We start from the raw sequence: 23,206 nt of genomic DNA, 5'->3' as shown, positions 1-23,206 counted from the left end.
TAAGTCTACGCCGACTCCAAAGTATTGCTGAACGTTCACAACTTTCCGTGAGAGCTCGACTGAATTCATCAGTATTATTTGTACTGAAACACTGCCAAATTGGGTGCCCTCGCGTATTGAGAGTTTTACTTCAACTTTCTAGCATAATATTAAGGCAGAAATTCATGAAATAAAGCCTCACCGAATTCAGAGAAACCAATATTGAGCTTAGGCAAATTTTGATTATTCTATTCTCTTATTGGAGGCTTATTATTATGAATTTGAGATATTGTTGTTTTAGAATTCAATATATAATAAATATTTGAAGGCGGATTGAAATCATTTACTCTCAACGAGTCTGAATAAAGAAAAAATAAAATAACACACACTGATCACAGACAGGTATGTCACTATGCAAAAGATTTATTCCTACGAATATCAATGCGGTCTTAAAATATGTTCCTAATTTTATCTATCTTCTATCTTATATTGTTATTTATATAAATGAAAATGAATCGTAAAATGTGTTGCTAAACGCAGAACTCGGAAACTGTTGGACCGATTTCACTAATTATTTTTCTGTTGTGTTCGTTATTGCTAGGAGAAGGTTTTTGTGGAAGAACATTTAGAACAATTACAACGGGGGCGAAGCCGAGGGCAACAGCTAGTACCGTTATAAATTTAACTAGCCACCAGCGGCACCGATCAGATAAAAGTAATTATTTTTGGAAATGACATTTTAAGGTTGTTCCTGATCGGGCCCACGATACGCCGAACTATGCTGACCGGCCTCCTATATTGTTTTCAGATTTATAGCTCACCAACCAATGCAAGATTCTTTTCAAAATTCCCTCTCAATGCCTTTACGGGCTTTAAATGTTCTTATCTTAATGTATGCCGTTTTTTGCCAGTGGCCTAGTTTCAGTTCCAAGATTGCAACCTTTTAAACTTTTTTTGGTGTCTAAATGGATAACAAACGAGTAATATTTTTGTACTAAAGCTGGTTATCTTTTCGTTCCTAAATTGGTCAAGGAAGTGGATGTTATTCTCATTAAAATTGAGTACAATTCCGTAGCTATGACCCACGGCATCGCATTCATGAAAATTCGAGAAATCTCGTCTTTATACACCTCTATGATCCTCAAGGAATAATGTCTGCCAGATTTTAAGTCTCTAGTTCTAGTAATTTAGGCTTTGTGTTGTATGACAGTCAATCAGAGGGATTACTATTATTAGAATAGGTATTAATTAAATAAATCCAGATATCTCACGTCTTAAACCGAGTTTAGTTGGACATGTTCGTGGTTGATGAGCTTATCCGGATTTATTTCATTAAATATAAACGCTTGCTTGCTGTAAATAAGTATGATACATTTATATTGTTATTAACACCCGTGTGGTGTCGGGTTAGAATTATACTTCGCGCCTCGTCCTCTAGATTAGTAACTGAAGATATAATACACATGTAGTAACGCCAGGTGTCACCACTCAGCACTTAGTTTGGAGTTATTTTTTAAATTTTTATTTTCTTATATATGTGGGTATGTCTAGATTCCACCTCAAAGCCTCCGCTCTTGACGGACGTTCATACGCAATCAAGTGCTCGACCACTCCAGTCACTTCATAATAACTCTTCGTTGTCTCGCAAAAAAAAAAAAAAAATGCCTAAACGCAAACGTACAAAGAAATATGAAGATGAGTTAGATCATCTAATGCACAAAGTTCGAAAGTTAGAACGCAAAATACGTAGTCACAGTGGAAGTGATTCGTCATACGACGGTTCGGTACGAGAAGAATTTGTGCTTCAAGAAACAGGTAAAACATAATACGATATTAATAAATTATTCAAGTGTGTAATTATAATAATCTAAACGTATGCTGTATGCATATGCCTATTGCACCCGAATAGCCGATGGGGCTATCTCAATGCACGAATTTTCGGTTGGCGTTCAATTCATTGGGGATTGATACCTAACCTTGATTATTTCAAAAACCAGTCGTTACCATTTCAAGCCATAATTTGGTTTCTGCATTGCATTAGGATTAGTCATTGAGGCTAATTCAACGCAAGAATTGACGGTTAGCGTGCGATTCATTGGGGATTGCTGCCTAACTAATATAATAGTACATTATATTTAAATAAAGTCTGTTAAAACGATAATCGATTATTTTGAATTTATCCGTTAAATCTTAAGCGGATCAGGTTAAATTCATTATCTCACATAAGTTATATCTATCTGTCTACCCTTAATTTCATTTTAATTAAATATAATTTTATATTGATCTATACTTATTTAGTTAGTAAGAACGTAATTTGCACAATATTGAACATACAAATAAAGATACATTTTTCAAAATGAATTATATGCAATACGGTTTTTCTTTTACCGCTTACACAAAGTCACGTAATTCATTAGTACCTACTAATAGGTTAATTAATACTGTTAACAAATACCTGATACAAAATATTCATTATTGTTCTCAGCATCGCCTGTCCTAAGGCCAGATGACTGGTTCCCGGAATACCCGGACGATGGTTGCATTTACGACCCTCTTAATACTAATAAGGATCAGTTCCGCCCTATTGAAAATCACCAAAATTCTGCAAAAACTCGACAGAATTCTGTCGAAGAGCAGCCAGAGCCTATCGAGGCTGAGCAGAGCACACAACCTCCGTTAGAACCAAGCACACAGGTTATTAGCGCAAACACGAGCGATACTCCTGTCGCAAGCACGTCAACAGTCCAGGTCGACTTGGACGACGACGTTTTAAAAATATTAGGCGACGAGCCCTCGTCGGCTATGAAATATGGCGAGGACATACGCACGGAAATAGCTACCCGCCTTGCACATGTAGCTACCGAGGGAATACCTAAGGAAACCCGCAGAGACATCATAGCTAAATACCTGGTACCGGCCAATTGTGTGCACATAGGCGCGCCAAAGCTAAATCCTGAGATTAAAGCCGCCATATCAGAAAATTTCATAAAACGCGATAAGGGCATTGAGTCCAAACAAAAAGAAATGGCTAGCGCTATATCATGCCTCGGTGAAATAATTACATCCCAATTAAATTTAAAAGAGAAAAATAACGACTTATTACAAAAGCTTATTGATCTCAGTCGTATCTTGTGTGACTTACAATACGCGGATAGCGTGACAAGGCGAAACTTTATACTTTTCAGCCTAAAGAAGGATCTAAAAGACCATTTGGTCAACACTAAAATAGACGCTTGGTTATTCGGCGAAAATCTAACGGAGACGATTAAAACAGCTAAGACCGTGAATAAATCGGGTGTGGATATAAAAGCTGTGGCTCCTAAGCCAGTCGCAACACAGAACAGAAGACCGAGATCTGCTGTGTCGCGGCCTTTAAACCGCCGAGGTCCAGCGTCGCGCAGGCCGCCGCCGGGGCCGCCGCCGCCAGCCCCGGCCCCGCGGGGCCGCGCGCCTGCTCCCCGCGTGCCGCCTCCCCCGCCCCCGGCGCCGCCGGCGCGTTACTACAGGCCGTCGTACGCGCACCAGCCCCCGCAGCGCCGCTACTAGATCCAGTTAAGTACGCTGGTCGGCTATCTTTATTTCGAGAACAGTGGTCGCTCATCACAAGTGACCGCACGATTCTATCTTGGATTGATGGTTATAAAATTAAGTTTTCAAGCCCTGTCATTCAAAATTCCTTTCCGTCGACACCTGAATACTCTAAAGATGACCGGGCACATTACATAGACGCTATAAATAGCTTGCTTCAGATAAATGCAATTTCTGAGTGTAGTCCTTGCGATTCTCAATTTGTGTCCAGTACTTTTCTAGTACCGAAGCCAAACGGTCAAATGCGTTTCATCCTCAACCTTAAAAAATTAAATAAATTTATAAACACTGATCATTTTAAGCTTGAGGATTTGCGAACTGCTGTAAAACTTTTAACTCAAGATTGCTATATGGCCACTCTTGATTTAAAAGATGCCTACTTTTTGATTAAGGTTCATGAAGAGTCAAGAAAGTACCTTCGCTTTATATTCGAAGACAAAATGTACCAGTTCAACGTTTTGCCGTTTGGTCTCAATACAGCGCCATATATTTTCACCAAAATCACAAAGCCAGTGGTTAAATTGCTGCGCTCCGCAGGCCTGCTCTCCACACTGTACCTTGATGATTGGCTCCTCTTTGGCCAAAGCTACCAACAATGTTTAAACAATATAAAATTAACTAAACAATTACTAATTTCACTAGGTTTCATTATTAATGAAGAAAAAAGCGTCCTTGTACCTTCAACTTCCTGTAAATTTTTAGGCATGATCATAGACTCCCACCATCTTCGACTAAGTTTACCGTCTGAAAAAAGAGCACGTATCAAATCCGAATTAAAATTATTTTTAAATGTTAAACATTGTAGGATCAGACAATTGGCACGGCTCACCGGCTTATTAGTTTCAGCCTGCCCAGCTATTGAGTACGGATGGCTGTATACGAAGGAATTGGAACGTTGCAAGTTCCTTAACTTACAAGGCCACGACAATTATAACCGCACGATGATTATACCAGATTCCGTTCTTCCTGATATCCACTGGTGGTTAAAAAACATAGATAATTCCCATCGTCGCATTCGGTCCGATGATTATCAAATTCAGATATATTCTGACGCCTCAACTACGGGTGGGGGGCAGCCTGTGGTAATGATACAGCGAGCGGTCAATGGTCTAATACTGAACAACAAAAGCATATTAATTACCTAGAGTTACTTGCCGCTTTTATAGCACTTAAAATTTTTGCGCGCAATTTGTATGATTGCCAGATCCTCCTTAGGTTAGATAACTCTACCGCGATAGCGTACGTCAACCGTATGGGCGGTATTCAATACCCACACCTTACCCAAGTCACGAAAGATCTCTGGACATGGTGTGAACAAAGAAAATTATTCGTATTCGCATCTTACATTAGATCGCGTGACAATGTCGTAGCCGATTTCGAATCAAGACGATCTCATCCGGACATAGAATGGGAGCTAGCAGACTGGGCTTTTGAGCAATTAGTAAATACATTTGACTACCCAGAGATCGACTTGTTTGCCAGCCGCATTAATAAAAAATGTGAAAAATACATTTCATGGCACAAAGACCCTGACGCATTCGCGGTAGATTCCTTCACTGTACCTTGGAAAAACCTGTTCTTTTACGCCTTTCCCCCTTTTTCGGTAATTTTAAAGGCTCTGCGCAAGATAATATCCGAAAGAGCAAGGGGTATCATGATCGTGCCTTTTTGGCCCACGCAACCATGGTACCCCGTTTACAGAAGCCTTCTCGTGAGTGAAACTTTAAGTTTTCAGCCTTACAGCAATGCCTTAATTTCTCATTCCAGTTCCCGTCAAATACAGAAGTCAATTACCCTGGTTGCAGGGATATTGTGCGGCTCGCGCTGTCAAAAAGAAGCTTGCCACCGTCCTCATTCGATATCATGTTAGCATCCTTGTCGCTTAATACGATAAAACAATACGATGTTTGTCTTAAAAAGTGGTGGAAATTTTGCCAAAACAACTCAATCGATGTGTACAGCGCGTCTGTCCCTACAGTAGTCTATTTCTTAACTCATTTGTATAATGAAGGATGTCAGTACGGTACACTTAACTCATGCAGATCCGCTCTGTCCCTTGTGATAGGGCCGACAATAACTAACGATGACAGGCTTCAGAGATTTTTTAAGGGCGTCTACCGTTTACGACCTCCAAGAGCTAAATATAACGTAACTTGGGATACTAATCTCGTATTAAACAAATTGAGCGATTGGTTTCCTAACAATCAGTTAACCCTAGAGAGACTCTCGAGTAAAACCGTTACTTTACTAGCACTCACTACGGCTCACAGAATACAAACACTTTCAAAAATCAATGTAAAAAACATCCATATTACATCAGAGCGAATAACAATAAAAATCCCTGATTTTTTGAAAACATCTAGACCTGGTTGTAAACAACCCATAATATATTTGCCATTCTATAAAGAAAATCTTGCAATTTGTCCAGCAGAAGCACTAACATGCTATGTGAATAAAACTGCGCCCTTAAGAAGTACTGACAGCCTTTTCATTGGTAGTAAAAAACCGCATAAATCGGTAAGTTCTCAAACCCTCAGCCGATGGATCAAGCGCACACTAGGCGAGAGCGGGGTCGACGTGGCGGTATTCAGTGCGCACAGCACGAGACACGCCGCCACGTCGCACGCGCACGCCCACGGCGTTAGCGTTGACGCCATCCGCAACACCGCAGGGTGGAGCGGACAGTCTAATACTTTCGCAAAATTTTATCAGAGACCCATTATTAACAACGAGGACGATCTGTCCTTAGCGCTCTCAATATTAAACTCTTAGTTTCCGGGATATTTAATTATTTATTTACAACATCTTCAGGTCCAGTCAGTTCTCACTCTGTACTTGTCTAAAATAATAATAAGTGATTTATGTACACATCTGTATGCTTACAATAATATGGTTAATATTTTGATTGTGATTTAAAAGGTTATTTATCAGTCAACCAGTAGGCACCTATCTACTTCTAATAAGTACTGTTAATTGTATCGATTATTCTAATGAATAATTGTATTTTCAATCTACAGACATGAGATAATTATAGGTAGCTAATTATGGCTATGGTTAATAAATATCTTGTTGTAATAAGTTTTGTTATTTCTATGACACTGAATCTTGAAAATACATGCATTACATAATGTTAAATAAGGAACCATACAAGAACCAATTGAAAAAAAAAAAAAAAAATAGATAAATGGTTACAAAATAACTCCGCTATATATTTACTAATTGATGATATTTCATCCAGCAATACCTACTCTCAAAGTCTACATGTGTATTATATCTTCAGTTACTAATCTAGAGGACGAGGCGCGAAGTATAATTAATGATTAAACGAACTTACCTGTAAGTGAAGTTCTATCATAATTATATGAAGCGCCTCGTCCGAAGAGATTAGTAACTTAGCTCCCTCCCACCCAATGCTTTGCTCATCCCATTACTAATCTATGATGAAATATTCATCAATTAAGATAACATAAATAATTTCAAAAATAATGATAATAATAATAATAATAATTGATTACACTCTGAACTTAATGAACGTCCGTCAAGAGCGGAGGCTTTGAGGTGGAATCTAGACATACCCACATATATAAGAAAATAAAAATTTAAAAAATAACTCCAAACTAAGTGCTGAGTGGTGACACCTGGCGTTACTACATGTGTATTATATCTTCAGTTACTAATCTCTTCGGACGAGGCGCTTCATATAATTATGATAGAACTTCACTTACAGGTAAGTTCGTTTAATCATTAATTACCTACACCTTTCCATTCCTTCCGTGGATGTCGTAAGAGGCGACTGAGGATATAGGTTAAGGTATACCGTAGGCGACAGGCTAGCAACCTGTCACTATTATACCGTTTTTGTCAAACTTAAAACCTAAAATTGCTTAAAGTGGCTCCGAAGCGGTAACGTTTCGTGTGCTCTGCCTACCCCATTTGGGCATACAGGCGTGATGTTTGTGTTTTGTGTGTGTTGTGTGTGTATTATTAAACACCCACTTATAGTAAAGTTTCTGTATTGTTGTCTGGCGCTCTTGAATGCGCACAAACATAACCAACGAAACAGAAATAGCCCCAAAGATGACTTAAAGTATAATCCAGCTTTTTCCATTTCCTAGTTCTAGCAATCATCGCCCTAAACCAGTTTAATCCGGTTTGATTTATATCTCAGCCGCCATGACGGCTCCGTCGACTGATTACTTCCAATGCATTAACACTGATGAATGTATTTGCATTAGAAATCCAAGGCTTAACTACAGATCCGAGTGAATACTTAACTCAAACATGTTCACTGAAGGGAAAGTACGGTATTTCATACGTTCTTATCAACGGGGGACGTGTATGCCTATGCTGGCAACATTATCTTCAGTCTCAAAGTTTGTCAAAAACGCCTTTAGAATTGTCAATAGATGACGTTTAGTTTTCTTTCGTTCTACCCCTTATTTATTAAAATCACATTCGTTTGTTTATAAATGACTTCACTTTTTTATAACTTTGTCTCACACAGATGAAACATTGCTTTAACGGGTTTGTATTTTTTAAGAAAGATCTAAAATCTATGATACATGAAAACGAAACAAAGCTTATTTTAAATGAAAGCATCCATTTAGCGCCGTTTAATCAAGAGTCATTTATTTTCCTATTTGACGCATCCTGTAAAGTGTAGGTACGTGGTAGGTACCTGTCTAGGGGGTCTACACTCATTCGAGTGCATTCGATTCTAAATTATCATAGACTCTCAATTGGCCTGTATTCTCTTACATCTTTTTATAACTGGCAGGTATACGAGAAACATGTGGCTGATTGATTGTGAGCAAATACCATAACAAGTTAAACGCAAGGTCATCGAAGTCACGCAACAATGGCGGACGACAGATGGCGCGGCAGTGTTGCCAACTTAATCAATTGCTATTGGCAGTTGACACACATGACCCAATCATGTGGAACGAATTGAATGCCTACTTCAGTGGTTTCTGGTAATGACTTTCGATTGTCCTGCAAAATTCGACAGTCCTCACAATGAAGTAATTCATTGTGATTTTTGTAACTAAGTATCGGGAAATTTAATTGGTTTTCATAGGCTTCTTACTTTGTATAAGCTTCTATTGGTATTAAAATATTAATTAAGCGGTATAGTTATTGAAATATTACGTCGCGGTGAAGAGGTAGTTTTTTTTTATATTGTAGCAATATCAATTTTCATTTCATGACTTACCTAAGTCTCAATTCCAATTGCAATGCGCGTAAACGTCTGTTTTTTAATATCGAGAAACATTCAACTCATAAAAATCTCACAAAAAAAGTTCTCCAAATAATATCGCAGAAAAGCAAGAAATAGATTTATACATAAGTTAATGCTACCACAGAAATTTATGAAAATGTATTTCTTTTTGTGCCACCAGTGTGTATTTCTGTGTGTGTTAGATTGAAATTAGTGCCAAGCAATAGGTAGTAATATAGATTGACTCCTACTACGGCTGTTATAAAATCGGTTAGTTTCTTGTGCTAAGGCAGGTCCATTAAAAAAAATATTAAATCAAATCGACCCATAAAAATCACTTTTAACTTTATTAACAAAAGTTAATACAGTGGTCTAGATTGTCTAATAAGTGTATTATTGCAAGCCACAACAAGCAATCGCGCGGTGCAGAGATCGGCAACCTGCGTCGATTAATGTAGAATCAATAATGACGATTAATTCGGTGCCGGTTGATTACGCCACCGCTGCTTGGTCAGCGCCACCGCAGCTTGTTACAACATGCCGTCGTGATTAGGGTTACCAGATCAATAAAATAGGGTAAACTAACCAGTAGGTACTGAAATTGGTGTTAGATCGTGGGTCGAAATGTGTTGGCAGTGGATTAAAAGTGCATGTTTCCAGAATAGTTTTGAGGTTAAATTTAACAAGCATACTACTGTCTACTATATTTACTCTACCGACAGATCAGAACAACTAAACAACCCATTGCTCTGTCAGTCTGGCCAAAGCTAGATACATAGATAATAAGATTTCAAACCAACCTGCTGACAACGAAATATAATTTAGGTCTAAATTTGACGAAAGTTAGTACCTATCATCAAAAAGTTTCGAAAGAGAAAGAGAGAAAGTTTGAATGTCACTCTTGAAACAAGGTCACATATTAACCGTGGTACATAAAACCATTACAAAGCAACCCGATTTCAAAATTTGGCTCTTACCACAGCTACATCGTAAAACTTAACGCAGCACTCTTTTTCATCGGCTGATATAAAGCACCAATATCGTGCACTTCCTGCCAGCACTCCACTTCGAAAAAAACATTAATTTCGACACATCAGTAAACTCAGCGCCCTCGCAATATCCATCACGAGGACTATTTGCATAGGGGGTGATAAATCTGGGGAAGAAATCTCATATGGAGCGATATTGGCGGAGAAGTCAGCAATGTATCATAACGGATTCATTTGCTGACTTATTGCCCTATATTCCGCTGGCGTACGTCGGAATCTGTCAATTTCACTCTAAGGAATAAGCGAGATACGCCGCAGCAGTATGTAATCGGAACACCAAAGGTTGTTTCCTCCTGACGGTATTCATGGAATAAGGAGTAAATACTGCTTTGTGAATAATCCTTTATCCATGATTTGCTTAAGATACACCTATTAGTGTAATTAATTTCCTTGATAGATTTCCTTGCGTAGATTTGCAATTAAACCGCTGCGTGAAGCTCTCCTCGACATCTTAAATTTAAATATATTATTATTAGGTATTCTTATGATGGCGACTAATTGTGATTTTCGATACATCGTCAATCAACTACGCATTTTTATTTTAAAATTTATCATTTAACAAAAACAAAAGACAATCACGGTTTTTCAGGTTCATTTGCTGCTTCATTTACTTTAACGCATTACTTCGATATTTCCGTTGAACGATCGAGACATTTCAATCATTTAATAATTGCAGCACCGACAATAACTCTCGCCTGCAAAACTACAAAATGGCCGAACCGTTCATTATACAGAATCAAAAATACCACTGCGAAGCGAAAAAATGCCAGCGATCCGCCAAACTGAATACTCAAATACTTAAAACTAAATTTTAATTGTGTCCGATTACAATATTGCAGTGCAGCCTGCCTCAAGTAATCTGACAGGTGTGCTATCAAAATAAAATATTAAAGTGAAAATCGCTATAAATATCTAGTCGGTTCACGAAATTGGCCATATTTCCAATTATTATTGCAAAATCACTATGTAAAACTTAGCTATGTGTACCTACTCGTAGGTGTTTAACTTTAGGAATTTCAAACGTTGACATAAACACGCTCATCATCAATGTTCTGAAAAACTACTAAATGAGCTCAAAAATCACTCATTTTATTAGATTATTTCAACACAATCTTATAGCAACTGTTGTTATTATTTATTTTATTATGCAGTCGAACTGTTTGATTCCAGAGGCTGTATTGCCTAATGTTTCTGACGTTCGCGATCGCAATAAAGTGTCATTTGATTGCGATCGCGAGCGCCAGAAACGTAAGGCAATACGGCCACTGATCTAAATGTCATTATGATTTTACTTGTCAGGCGTCAGGGTACATGATGTCAGGACGGCTTTTTGGAAAGGTTCCACAGTGACTCGCGTTGCAGTTGGTACGTTTCATAGAGATTGTACAAAAATACCTCTAAAGCGGAAAGGGGTTTAAAAGATCCCTTATAAATAGCTCCTTGACAAATGGAAGCCGTAGTATAATTCTTTCACTTCCCAATGAAAAAATAATTGATACTACATGACTAACCAACTGTTAAAATAGTGTATAATCTATAAAAGGTTGCCTGAGACAACATGCCTACAAGAACTGGCCTTATTTTTGTCTTTGATTCAGATTTTTTTGTATGGTAACACTTTCTATATCGTAAATAATGTAACAACCAGAAATTCCATACGCAATACTGTACCTATAGTTTAATAAGATGTGTTATTTTTAAAGCAGATTTGATTTAAACTAGTATATTTCTTCAGTTTCAGGTGAGTCTTGCCTCTTGGCGAAGGACTCTTAAGGTACTCAAGTATCAGAATTATCGAATGTTTGTTGTCGTATTTATTTTCAGTTCTCAATTGGCTGAAAACTGATGCGTGTAAGTAATGGTTGGACTTCATTTATTACACGACGTATAATGACATGTTTTTACTCGTTTTATTTAACGCATAATGTTTCTGTTAATTTTGTAAGAAGCGACTAATCAAGTGTAGAAGAGAAACAATACTGTTGGAGCTTACACACCCTTTATTATGTCTCTATTTTTTATTTTGTCTTCATAATTTGATTGTAATTCACCAGTTCTCAATATTAAAATCAAAAAATATATATCAGTCTCTTGCCCTTACGTATTCAAGGATAATTTAAGATATTTTTCTACACAATTTCAACCAAGCTTCAATCACATGTCGTGTTTATAAATGAAATCCAGCCGTGTAAAAACAAATCTAAAGTAAATGGAGTATTGCTCATTCCTCTGAAATATAACGAGTCATCGAAATTCAATTCAGTTTTTTTTTTATTTACTCTGTCTTTCATTTATTTAGCTACGTCATTTTCTTTACCTAAAAATGCAAAGCACAGCACTGTTTTCTTAGTATCTCTTTTTGCCCTAAATGCTAATACTATCTGGACTCTTTTTCCTTTCATTGTTAGATTTGTTTTGCTCTGTCTGCTACTCTTGTGTGTTTTGTGGTCTGTGTCATTGCCTGCCCTTTTAATTTGCTTCTTTATCTGAAATGCAGTGTTTTGTATCCATGTGTTCATGTAGTTATCAATCGAATTAGATAAATGTGTACCTTTACATAATTAGTACATGGAATTTTGCTTAGAAATGTTTATATTTAATTCCTTATTTACTTTCCAGATTACCATTTCACAAAAAAAAATAGATCTATCTGTAATTACTTACAAACTTTAATGGTAAATGCAGTATTTGTTATATTTTTATATGTTTCAACCACCATTACTCTTTAATACCTTGCACAATGAGGGCTATCGTTTTTTGTCTCACTAGATGGCGCACTGTTGCGTGAGGTTTTTAAGTATGGCTTTCAAAGTCTGTTATTACGGGCGTGAAAACAAAGTTTAGATTAAAATCATATTTAATACACCTTAAAACCGTACCATAAAAATATCGAGCATGCCACATGTTGCATAGTCCCCGTTTTGTTCGGAAAAATGGGAGGACAAAGGTTTCCGAAAGACAAAACTGTCTCAAAACACAGACATTCATTGCCCCGGAACGCATATTTGCCATAATTAATTTCAGATATTGCAAAATATTCACAAAATTATTCTAATTATAAATAAACCCGCGTAGCTCACCGAAAAACTATGAGATTTGACATTTCGGAGACCTCACGCTACACTAGCGCCTCTAGTGGCGAATTCATACGCGATAGCCCTCATTACACAGCAAGATCCCCTTTGTTATGCAGCTTACTCCAAAAGCACAGTCAACTTCAAGCATAGTCTCAATCATTCTTTCTACTTCGCCGACATTCACATTCAAACTTCTCATTTACTTCCTTATCATTTTTCATCCTATAAAACGCACACGGCGTGCATTTGATGTCAAAGTGCATACCGTAACAAGATTTAATTAGAAGACAAAAGCAAAGCGTTATGGAACTACTAAAAATTTCATGAGCCGCGCTAGCAGGCCCAAAATATTGATCGTGGCTCTCTCATTCATGGCGGCGCGCGACACCGACAACGCGCTTCGCTCTCTGTGGGCACACACACAGTGAAGCCACACATGTGTGCGTCAGCAGGGACACTGTAAACGTCGCTCGCATGCGCCCTGCTGGTTCCGCAACTCTAGCGCTTTACCGATTTCATAGCCAAGTGTTAGACTAACAAGTTGTGGTTAGCGCTTACCGCGCTGCCAAGCCTTAAATCGGCGCCCATTCAGAAAGCAAACTACATGAAAAGCGAGTCGTTATATTGTTTTGGCCACAGTTCAATTTAAATAAACTTTGCATGGTTGAATACAAAAAGGACAATAGCTAATTTTCAATGTTCATCTCACGGTCCAAAACGAACACCTATTTTAGTATCTACAGAGCAGTTTAGAAAGCAAACTTTTGTATCTAAACTAGTACCTAGTACAGTAAAACTGGAATGAAAACTCAATACATTTACTTGTAAGCCGCAAAGTTTATGTATACTACAGTGTAGCTTGACCTTTAAAACTCCTTTCTGAATGATTTAAACATGGGAGATTGTTCAAAACAGTAAAAAAAAACCGTCCATGGGTGCGGGTTCCGAACTAATTTTTGAATATCCAGTGTTAGTAGAGCCCCTTTTCTAATCAAAATGTACTTTTTTATTGGTTACACTATAAACTATCAGCTATTTTCATACCTAATTGCAAGTTTCTAGAACAACCAGTAGTAGGTATCCTATAGGTGTTTCGGTTACTTATAGCAATGTGCAATGGTATTTTCGATTGAGATAATTTCAAAAAATAGTCTCCTAACTTTAAAATATGAGAATATGTAGTAGAAAATTACAGCTCTAATTAACTAGTTGATTTAATTTGAGTTGTAGTTTATAAAAGAATTTTACCACTTATAGGTATGAATGGCGTTTTCGATTGATGCGAATGTCATGTCCCCTTTAATAATTTATTAACGCGTGGCACTGCACCGACGCGTGTGAAAAGGTTCGAGAGGATAGAGTTTAAGAGTTCGTTAATTTCGAGTGTCCGGACGAAACGCGAATTAACAGTTTTTTTTTTAACTGGCTTTAAATGGTGGACTGTGGACCGCAGGGTTGCCAGTTGGAAAGTTAGTGTTTACATTTAAAAAAATACGTTTTAATATTCTTGAAGAGTGGCTACGCACAATTTAAACATAATTTTGTAAAGCATAACAGAGCTATCATCCTACATTGTTATTAAGTCTTCATAATGTAAACTTCCACTTCAGTACAGGCCTCCTCTCAAACTGACAGGGATGAGCTGAAGTTCTCATGCGGGCCTAGTGCGTGTTGGGAACTTCACACACACTATTGAATTGATTCACAGGTATACGCAGGTTATCTCACAATGTACCAAAGAGCTCTTAAATACCGAAAAACTCAGAAGTGCAAGTCAGGATTCGAATCCACGATCCTCTGCTTATGAGGCTATAAAGTCAAACCACTAAGCTTCCACAGGTGACGACCTATTTCCGATATGAGTAAATAATTAAACGGTTGGTTAATAAATTCATAATTTGTAATCAACTAGCAACGTAGCCGAGTGGAGTCACTAAAATATTAAATGGCTAATGAAAATGCATCACACTCGCTCCCTAAGGATAGCTTTTGCAGGGTAATTGAGCTCTATATTCCAATAGGTAGATTATAGGTATAATACGCTAATTATAATATTTTATTAACGCAGTGTATAACAACTATCTTTTCAGTTAATTAATTTTTGACGTGACTTTAGTGATGACCGGTGAACTCAAAGTGGCAAAATGTCGTTCATTGAGTCGTTCTAAGGGTACGCATAGCATGTGCAGCGCTTACTACGAGTACTACACGCGTCGGACGGATGTTACCTGGGGGGCTACTACGAAATTCGAAAATAAATTACACGGGCATAGGTAAGCGGGTGGTGGGGGTACAGACAACGATCGCAGCGCACAACATGGCAAAAAATGGAAGTTAATTCGGATACTGGCTGTCAAAATTAAAGTATTTCAGTACAAAACAAAGCAAAGGATATCAAAGCACCAACATGCTTGCACTTGCCGCTCTGATAATATACGCAGTCACATTTTACACCAGTGATGATACGAGATCACTGATCTCTAAAAATTAATAAGAAGGTTAAGAAGCCTACAAGTAGTAAATGAGAAATAACTTACACGAAATACTGCTGACATCACATAAAAATTACTTACGTTTAAACTGGTTTTGTAGGGTGTGGGTGTAGTATCATAGATGTCTGACGAATAATATGGGCTTATTACAGTATTTTTCACCTATGATGAGTTCTGTGACACTTGAAATTTTCCGAATTACGCATACTACTCGTATGTATGGACTCAAAACATTTTTTTTAAATAATTTATGTTTTGAAGCAAAATAATCAAAAACATGTAAAACTGTACTCGTGTAAATAGATTCTCGTGAGATGCCTCGCTTGAAAGAACAAATAGTACCTACATTTATCACGAGACTGTCATTGTAAGAGAAACCCATATGGTCGTTCGCTTCGCCTATACTTAGTTCCGTACGCTAATTTTCCCTCCAAAGACAAACTAAGGGACAAGTTAGAACGGAAGACGTAACGAACCTTAGCAAATCACAGTACAACTTCGCTATACTATTGTACCGGATAGTTGCTGCCAAGTTGTTTCTACAACGTCGTATAATAGATGTAGAATTTAAATGGCAGATTCTAGCACTACTTATAGGTATATATCGTCCATGTGTTGATTAATAACAATTAATTATACAATATTACCCGAACGAAAAAAAAATACTTAAATAAATATGCGTAATACATTAACTATTACCAGGGGTCGGAAAAAAGTGCCGATGACGTCTAACCACTTATAGGATGATTTCAAACAATATTTTTGATTTTCATAATCAATTATCACTTATCATTTGTCAACCTCTTTATTAAACCATATGAAATTTGTTTTATTCATTGAATTCAATTGATTTATTTACGATTATTTTGATAGGTACTTCATTAATGCTACTTTGTTACTACATGTCACACGGAAGTTTAAATAAAAACATCATCTTGTGTGCAAGATTACGTCATTTTTACGTCATCCGCACTTTTTGTCCGACCCCTGACTATTACATATTTCAACAAAATTATCTTTTACATTTTTTCGATGCAAGACATTACTACCCATTACTTTTTTAAACCACACGTTAGTAAGGTTGAAAAAAAAAACAAATGATGAACCTGTCGAACTAAACCATGGAACGGCAGTGGATACAATAACGTGACAAAATTGTACTTTTAGCAGTAAACCGGATACTATAATGGTTTATGTTCACCGCAGCAGGTACTAAACTGCTGATTGCCATGACCGCAATAGTCCATCAAAACAGAAAGCTTTTCAGACATTCCAACACGTAATTATTAAAACAGCCTAAAAATAAGTAGTAAATATAACGGAATTAATACAGGAGAAAAAAACATTCGAAAATAAATAACACGATATAAAAAATTTACACTTTAATTTCATGTTCATTTACAGCAGTAGTCCCCAAACTTTTTGTGCCATTAACTTAACATTTCCCTAAGCCATATTTTACTTCTAGAGAAACCCCTGCTTATAAGTAAGCACAATGATTTTTTGAAAAGTAATCAACTTAAAAGGTTTTTTTTTGTTTGTGATATGCTTCAGCAGTACAAAACTACCAATAGTGTATAATGTCACATGATGGTTCTGGGGTCGTGTAAATAAGGCTTAAATAAATAAAATAAATAAATAAATATCATGGGACACTTGACACCAATTGACCTAGTCCCAAACTAAGCAAAGCTTGTACTATGGATACTAGGAAACGGATCAACATACTTATATAGATAAATACATACTTAAATACATATTAAACATCCAAGACCCGAGAAAAAAACATTCGTGTTATTCACAGAAATATCTGCCCCGGCCGGGATTCGAACCCAGGACCTCAAGCTTCGTAGTCAGGTTCTCTAACCACTTAGCCATCCGGTCGTCAAAAATAGGCTTGTAGGTAATATCTATCCACGTCTCAAAAAACATCAGATAAACTTCCAAAAAGATCGAAACTAGTCGTTTCCTGACTTAAAAAACCGTGAATACCGTTTTAATTACACACACTAACATTATAAATGTGAAAGTGTAGGTGTGTTTATGTGTTTGTATGTTTGTCAATCTTCCACGTCGAACGGAAGGAACCACGGAAGAATAAAAACATCAAACAAACAACGCCGCTTACCTGTGGCACGCACGCTGCACCTACATAGCACTTCCAATTGTTTTTATTCTTCCGTGAACGGAACAGAGCGACGGATTGACGTTATTTTTGGCATAGTGATAGTTTATGAGCCAGAAAGTGACATACGCTACTTTTCATCCCGGAAAATGCACAGTTCCCGAGGGAACAGCGCGCCATAACCAAATTCCATGCGGACGAAGCCGCGGCCAAAAGCTGGTTAGTTTATAAATATCATGCCCCACGAGAGCTCAAGTAACATTATCATAAAGAAAGAATAAAAAAACGTACATGTGCCAATTCTATGTTTAACTTTCGCTAACACTAGCCGCTATATTGCCTCGAATCCGCCTACGAGTATTCTGTTCAATCGTTGAAAATCCGATCGCGCTCGTATAATATTTTCACCGTTAACGTGGCTGTAAAAATGTCAATCGGTATTAGGGGTGCGTGTTCCCATTTTACCCGTCGAATCTTTTACTAAGCTCAGTTTCATTAGCACAACTCTTTGCCATGTCGTGCCGTGCCATAATTGTAAAGATAGATCAATTAGATTAAAAAAAACGGTCAAGAGCATTTCGGGCCATGCTCAGTGTAGAGTTCCGAAGTTCCCGACTTTGACTTAATAACTTTGCTTTAGAAGTCATTTTTTACAAAAATTTAAACACTGCTCAACTAATCAGTTGACTTCGTCAAGTTGAGAATAATTTTCCAAGAAAGTTTTTACTAAGCATAACTTACGTGATTTTTTTCATGTCGTTTAGACGTGCTGTTCAAAAGTTAGAAGGGGGGGACACATTTTATTGAACTTTCGGTGTGAATACCTATCTCCGAAAATATTCACTTTATCAAATAATGGTTTTTGCAAACCCCTTTTTATTTTCAAATACCTATCCAACGATAACCCACAACATAGGGTGGAAGTGAAAAAAAAATCATTACCACTTTACGTAACACTAAAAAAAATTTTTTTTATTTATTTTGACGTAATTGATATGAACTTTTATACGTGCCAAATTACAGCTTTCTAGTACAGTCACCAGCATTAATATCTGCCACAGCAGATTCGAGCGTTCAAAAATAAAACACAAACAAACACGTTTTTCTGGCCCTAGAAATAGAGTCGTGTCAGATATTAATGCACGCTTGTTGTGTCAGATATTGGTGCTGGTGACTGTACTAACGGTCTCTGAGCTTAGTCACGGACAGACATGGCGAAACTATAAGGGTTCCTAGTTGACTATGGAACCCTTAAAATTTATCATTTTTTTGATAATGATAACTGACAACCACATATCATTATAGGGACCTTTTCCAGTCAGTCACTTTGTATCCTTAACTATCATTTGAAGAAGTCTATTTTTTTGGTCTCCTCCCTAATATTTAAGAATCCCTGTCTTGAGTAATATTATGTCATACTAACTGTTACCCGCGACTTCGCGTGCGACAAAGTCGTTAAGCACTGTCCCGCAGGAAGTATGAAATATCTCGGGATATAAAATATTTCATGTATTAATTCAGGTTATGAACTATTCGTGTGCTAAATAACATTCAAATCTGTCGAGCCATTATTGAGTGATCGAGTAACAAACATCGCAACATGCAAACATCTTCACAAACTTTTTCATTCATTCATACTACAAGGATAGGGTAGGATAGGGTAGGATAGGATATAAGATACTATCTACATCTGTCGATAAGCATCAAGCGCTAATATTTTGTGTCTTACATGAAACATCTACAAATGTCTAATCATAGTCTTACTGGCCACTAGGTAATACTCTGGCACCTACAATAAAGCTTAGAAAGGCTTTGAACATAATTATTAGATTTGGCGCTACACCAATACGGTATTTGACTATTTTGTATTTGTTTTATAAATTAAAACTACACAATGCCTGTTACCGAATAGAAAACAATTTTTAAGCTATCTTTACAAATAACAAAGTTATAAAGGTTTGAAATTCAAGATTAGACAGAGAAAGACATACTGGGATGTGACGCCACACGCCAGTACCGCCATACTTTCTGCATAGAGAAAAGCGTTTAAGAAAGAGACAGGTATATAGATTTTTCAAAAAATCACTATAAATCCAATTTTCAACCGATTTAAATTTTCTCTTCGCTAAACACTATATTTATATCTATATTTTCATAATAATATTAAGATATGGCAAAATCAGGAGTTGTCAAATACCGTATTATTATTGCGCGACATAATCCAATTAAACTTTAACTCTAACTTACCGTTAATCGGCACCTCTAACCCCTTATTTAACCAGTACTACTCTCAAAACATTGATCCAATAATAGGATAAATTGGAACGCTATTCTTAACAAAAAAAAATGTGCCGTTACTGTCTAATCCTGTCAGCCGTGACGTCCGAGAGAATGGAGAACAGCTAAAAGCGCAAAAAAGCTGGCCATTGAACCCTATGAACCGTGTTGAGATTTAAGCACTCGTTTGATTAAAAACGCCGTGATTTAATTGGAAAAGTATTCATTTACTCTTTGTTTCGTTGTGATTTATCTATGGGTTTTCCACGGTTGAATTGGCGATTGGTGGCGATGTTTTTATGGTGGCGTGTGCGTCGATTTTAGGATGAATGATGGCCGGAAACGTAGGGCAATTAAAACAAGTTCACACGCGACGGTGGCGGAATAAATTCCGTTTTACGTTTTGTTTATCACCTGGGGATTTAGCAAACGTAAACCTAATAAGTGTAAAAAAGTTGATGAATTATGACATTTAAAATTTTAATTTAAAAGGAATTTTGAGGGTGTGAAAATTATGATAGTATTTTTTACACGCGTCAAAAAATATTTAGACTATTTAGTTCAAGTCGTTTAACCGGTCCTCTCCCAGAGGCACAAATTTGTGCCCAAATTCCTTTGATCCTGTTATCCTGGGAGATGACAGATTAATAGAAAAGTCTATTTGTCATAAAAAAAACTTTAAGTTACACGTAAGTATATAAGTAAACAATTAAGGAGCTCCAAACTGTTGAGGTAATAATAAAACAATAAATATATCTATTTATGTTGAAAAAAAATTCGGGTCCTTATAATATTAATAAAAGGCAGAATTAATTAAAAATCCAGTTACAATATGTAAATAAATTTATTAATATTATTAATAATACGAGTGTGTAGATCTACTTCTGCTGTTGACTGTACTGTGACAGCCAGAAGTTGTAAATAAGAACCTGTCGTCCATACTTCAGCAGTTTCGCAATCTGCAAGTCTAATGCCTTGAAGTTGCCGCAGATAAGACCGTGCATCGCGACGGAACTCAGACGCATGCCATTACGGGGCTATGGCACATTGTAGGTGTATCGTTAGACACTACCACAGATGTAGTAAATGATCCGTTCTCATCGTGAAGATTCGGAACAGTCGGAACTTCCGAATGCTGCCGACGTGACTATGAATTATTGTATTACTAACTAGCGTTTACCCGCGGCTTCGCACGCGTAAATCATTAGATACAGCAGTTGAATTGAAATACCGGGATTTCACAAAATTTCCGTGGGGATTCCCGAAAATTACATCGTGGTTTTTATGGGCGTTGTATTCAAAACAATCATGTTAAATTTCATGACTCTAAGCCCTGTGGTAGTTATTTCGAGATTTTATCCCTATCCCGTGGGAATATTGGAATAAAAGTAGCGTGCTACTTCAGATGTCCAGCTATCTACGTACCTACCAAATTTCATCCAAATCCGTTCAGCCGTTTTAGCGCGAACGAGTAACAATTATACACATACAAACTTTCACATTTACAGTATTAGTAGGATTAAGTGACACGTTTGCATGAGCTGAGCGTCATGCGAGTAAGAAATTAAACAAGCTATTAACTTTACTATCGTCGCGGAAACTTTATCACATACTAAGGTTGGACCTTTTCATATTCAATTTCATTATAATTTCTTTGGCAGAAGTATGGGATGTCAACATAGCATTAGTAGCGCGAAGGTTCCGCCCTGGATCATTGACACCTAATTATATTAGGTGCTATTTAATTCATAATTGTTTCTATTTCTAAATTTAACCTATATTAGGAGCTTGTTTCACCAGCCATTGATTAAGCTCTGGTTTCTAAAGATAGAGGTGTTGTGACGATAGTGCGTATACAGCTTTTGTAAACAATTGGTGAGGTTAGAAAGAAGAAAAAACAAAACATTGTGATTACAACTTGAAAACTAAATCGCAATAATTCCCTTCGTATGCCAATCGCTACGCTTGCTACGCCGTAGCCCGGCTACGCCGTAGACGCAGCTACGCCGGCAGCTACGTGATTGGGTATTAGAACCACATTATTTGCCACAAGCTTTAATTAGTCTGCTGCGGTGCCATGGCTGCGGTATAAATCACAATAGGGATGTTGACGCCATTAAAAAATAATTCGAAGGCACGACTCCAGTAAATAAACGCTTTATTTTAGCCCTGAAAACCAGATTAATTTTCGATTTACTGTAAAATTAGATTTTTTGTTGCTTTAAAACAAATAAATAGTTAGTTGATTGAGTTGGCGAACAAATAGCGACTTATGACGTCATAGGTCGGTATTGCCCACAGAGTACTTTATACATATACTGAAAGGTATTGCCATTGAAAACTCTATGGGAGAATTGTGTTTTGACAGCTCATAAAAAGTACGTCAGTTGATTGGTGGTATCAACATCCCTATACTTGCGATCATATTTCAATCCAGATATAACGATACATATCCTACTCCCACTAATATTATAAACTTTTGCCCACGGCTTCGCCCGCGTGGAAATCGGTTTTCGCGCGCTGTTCCCTCGGGAACTGTGCATTTTTCCGGGATAAAAAGTAGCCTATGTCACTCTCTGGCCCATAAACTATCTCTATGCTATAAATCACGTCGCTCCGTCGCTCCTTTTCTTGTGAAAGACGGATAAACATACAAACACACAAACTTTCGCATTTATAATATTAGTATGGATACTATAGTTTGTAATTCTGTTTGTTTGTTTGTACCATCGTCTAAACGGCTGAACCGATTTATATGAAATTCAGCATACAGATAGTTTGAACCCTGGGAACGGACAAAAGATAGTTTTTATCCTGGAAAATTGCATAGTTCCCGCGGCATGGCGGTAAACGAATTTTACGCGGACGGAGTCGCGGGTAACAGCTAGTAATATTATAAATGCTACGAGGCTAAAACGGTTGAACTGATTTGAATGACATTAGGAAGATAGCTAGAAATGTGGAATAACACATTGGCTACTTTTTTATCCCGATGTTCCCACGAAATCGAGATAAAATCTCGAAATATCATCCCCTGGGAAAAGAGACGTAAAATTAATTGCCAATGTCAATAAAGACCAGGATGTAATTTTTGTGAATTCTCAGGGGAATTTGGTTGCATCTCAGAATTTCAATTCGACTCCCTGATGCTGGTTGAAACGACAGAAACCGCGGGCAGTTACCGTATTTATAAATCAAAAATTAAAATCTATTTATACGATTACAGTTCAACGCAAAAAGCAATCTCTCTAAACGCTAATCCAGTCTTATTCAACGATATCCACTTGATATAAATAATTATTCTATTTTATGAAACAATTTCGTTAAATTGCGAAGCCTAATGAAATCAACGAGCAATACTGAGAACTTGTTCGAACAACTTCATAAATGCTTCGATAAAC

General features: G+C 37.1%; 2 protein-coding genes across 5 annotated transcripts in view; both read left to right on the top strand.

Annotated features, from left to right (window-relative positions):
* Sema1a (semaphorin 1a) overlaps nucleotides 1-23,206 on the top strand; it is a 462,244-nt gene that overhangs the window by 315,087 nt on the left and 123,951 nt on the right. The window lies entirely within an intron of this gene.
* LOC141434904 (uncharacterized) lies at nucleotides 1,641-3,525 on the top strand. The gene is made up of 2 exons (XM_074097394.1): nucleotides 1,641-1,794; nucleotides 2,465-3,525. The coding sequence occupies exons 1-2, from the start codon at nucleotides 1,641-1,643 to the stop codon at nucleotides 3,523-3,525; spliced, it is 1,215 nt and encodes a 404-aa protein (XP_073953495.1).

This window comes from Choristoneura fumiferana, chromosome 14 (assembly GCF_025370935.1).
Source record: "Choristoneura fumiferana chromosome 14, NRCan_CFum_1, whole genome shotgun sequence".
Classification (NCBI taxonomy): domain Eukaryota; kingdom Metazoa; phylum Arthropoda; class Insecta; order Lepidoptera; family Tortricidae; genus Choristoneura; species Choristoneura fumiferana.
This window is presented reverse-complemented; position numbering and strand designations above follow the sequence as displayed.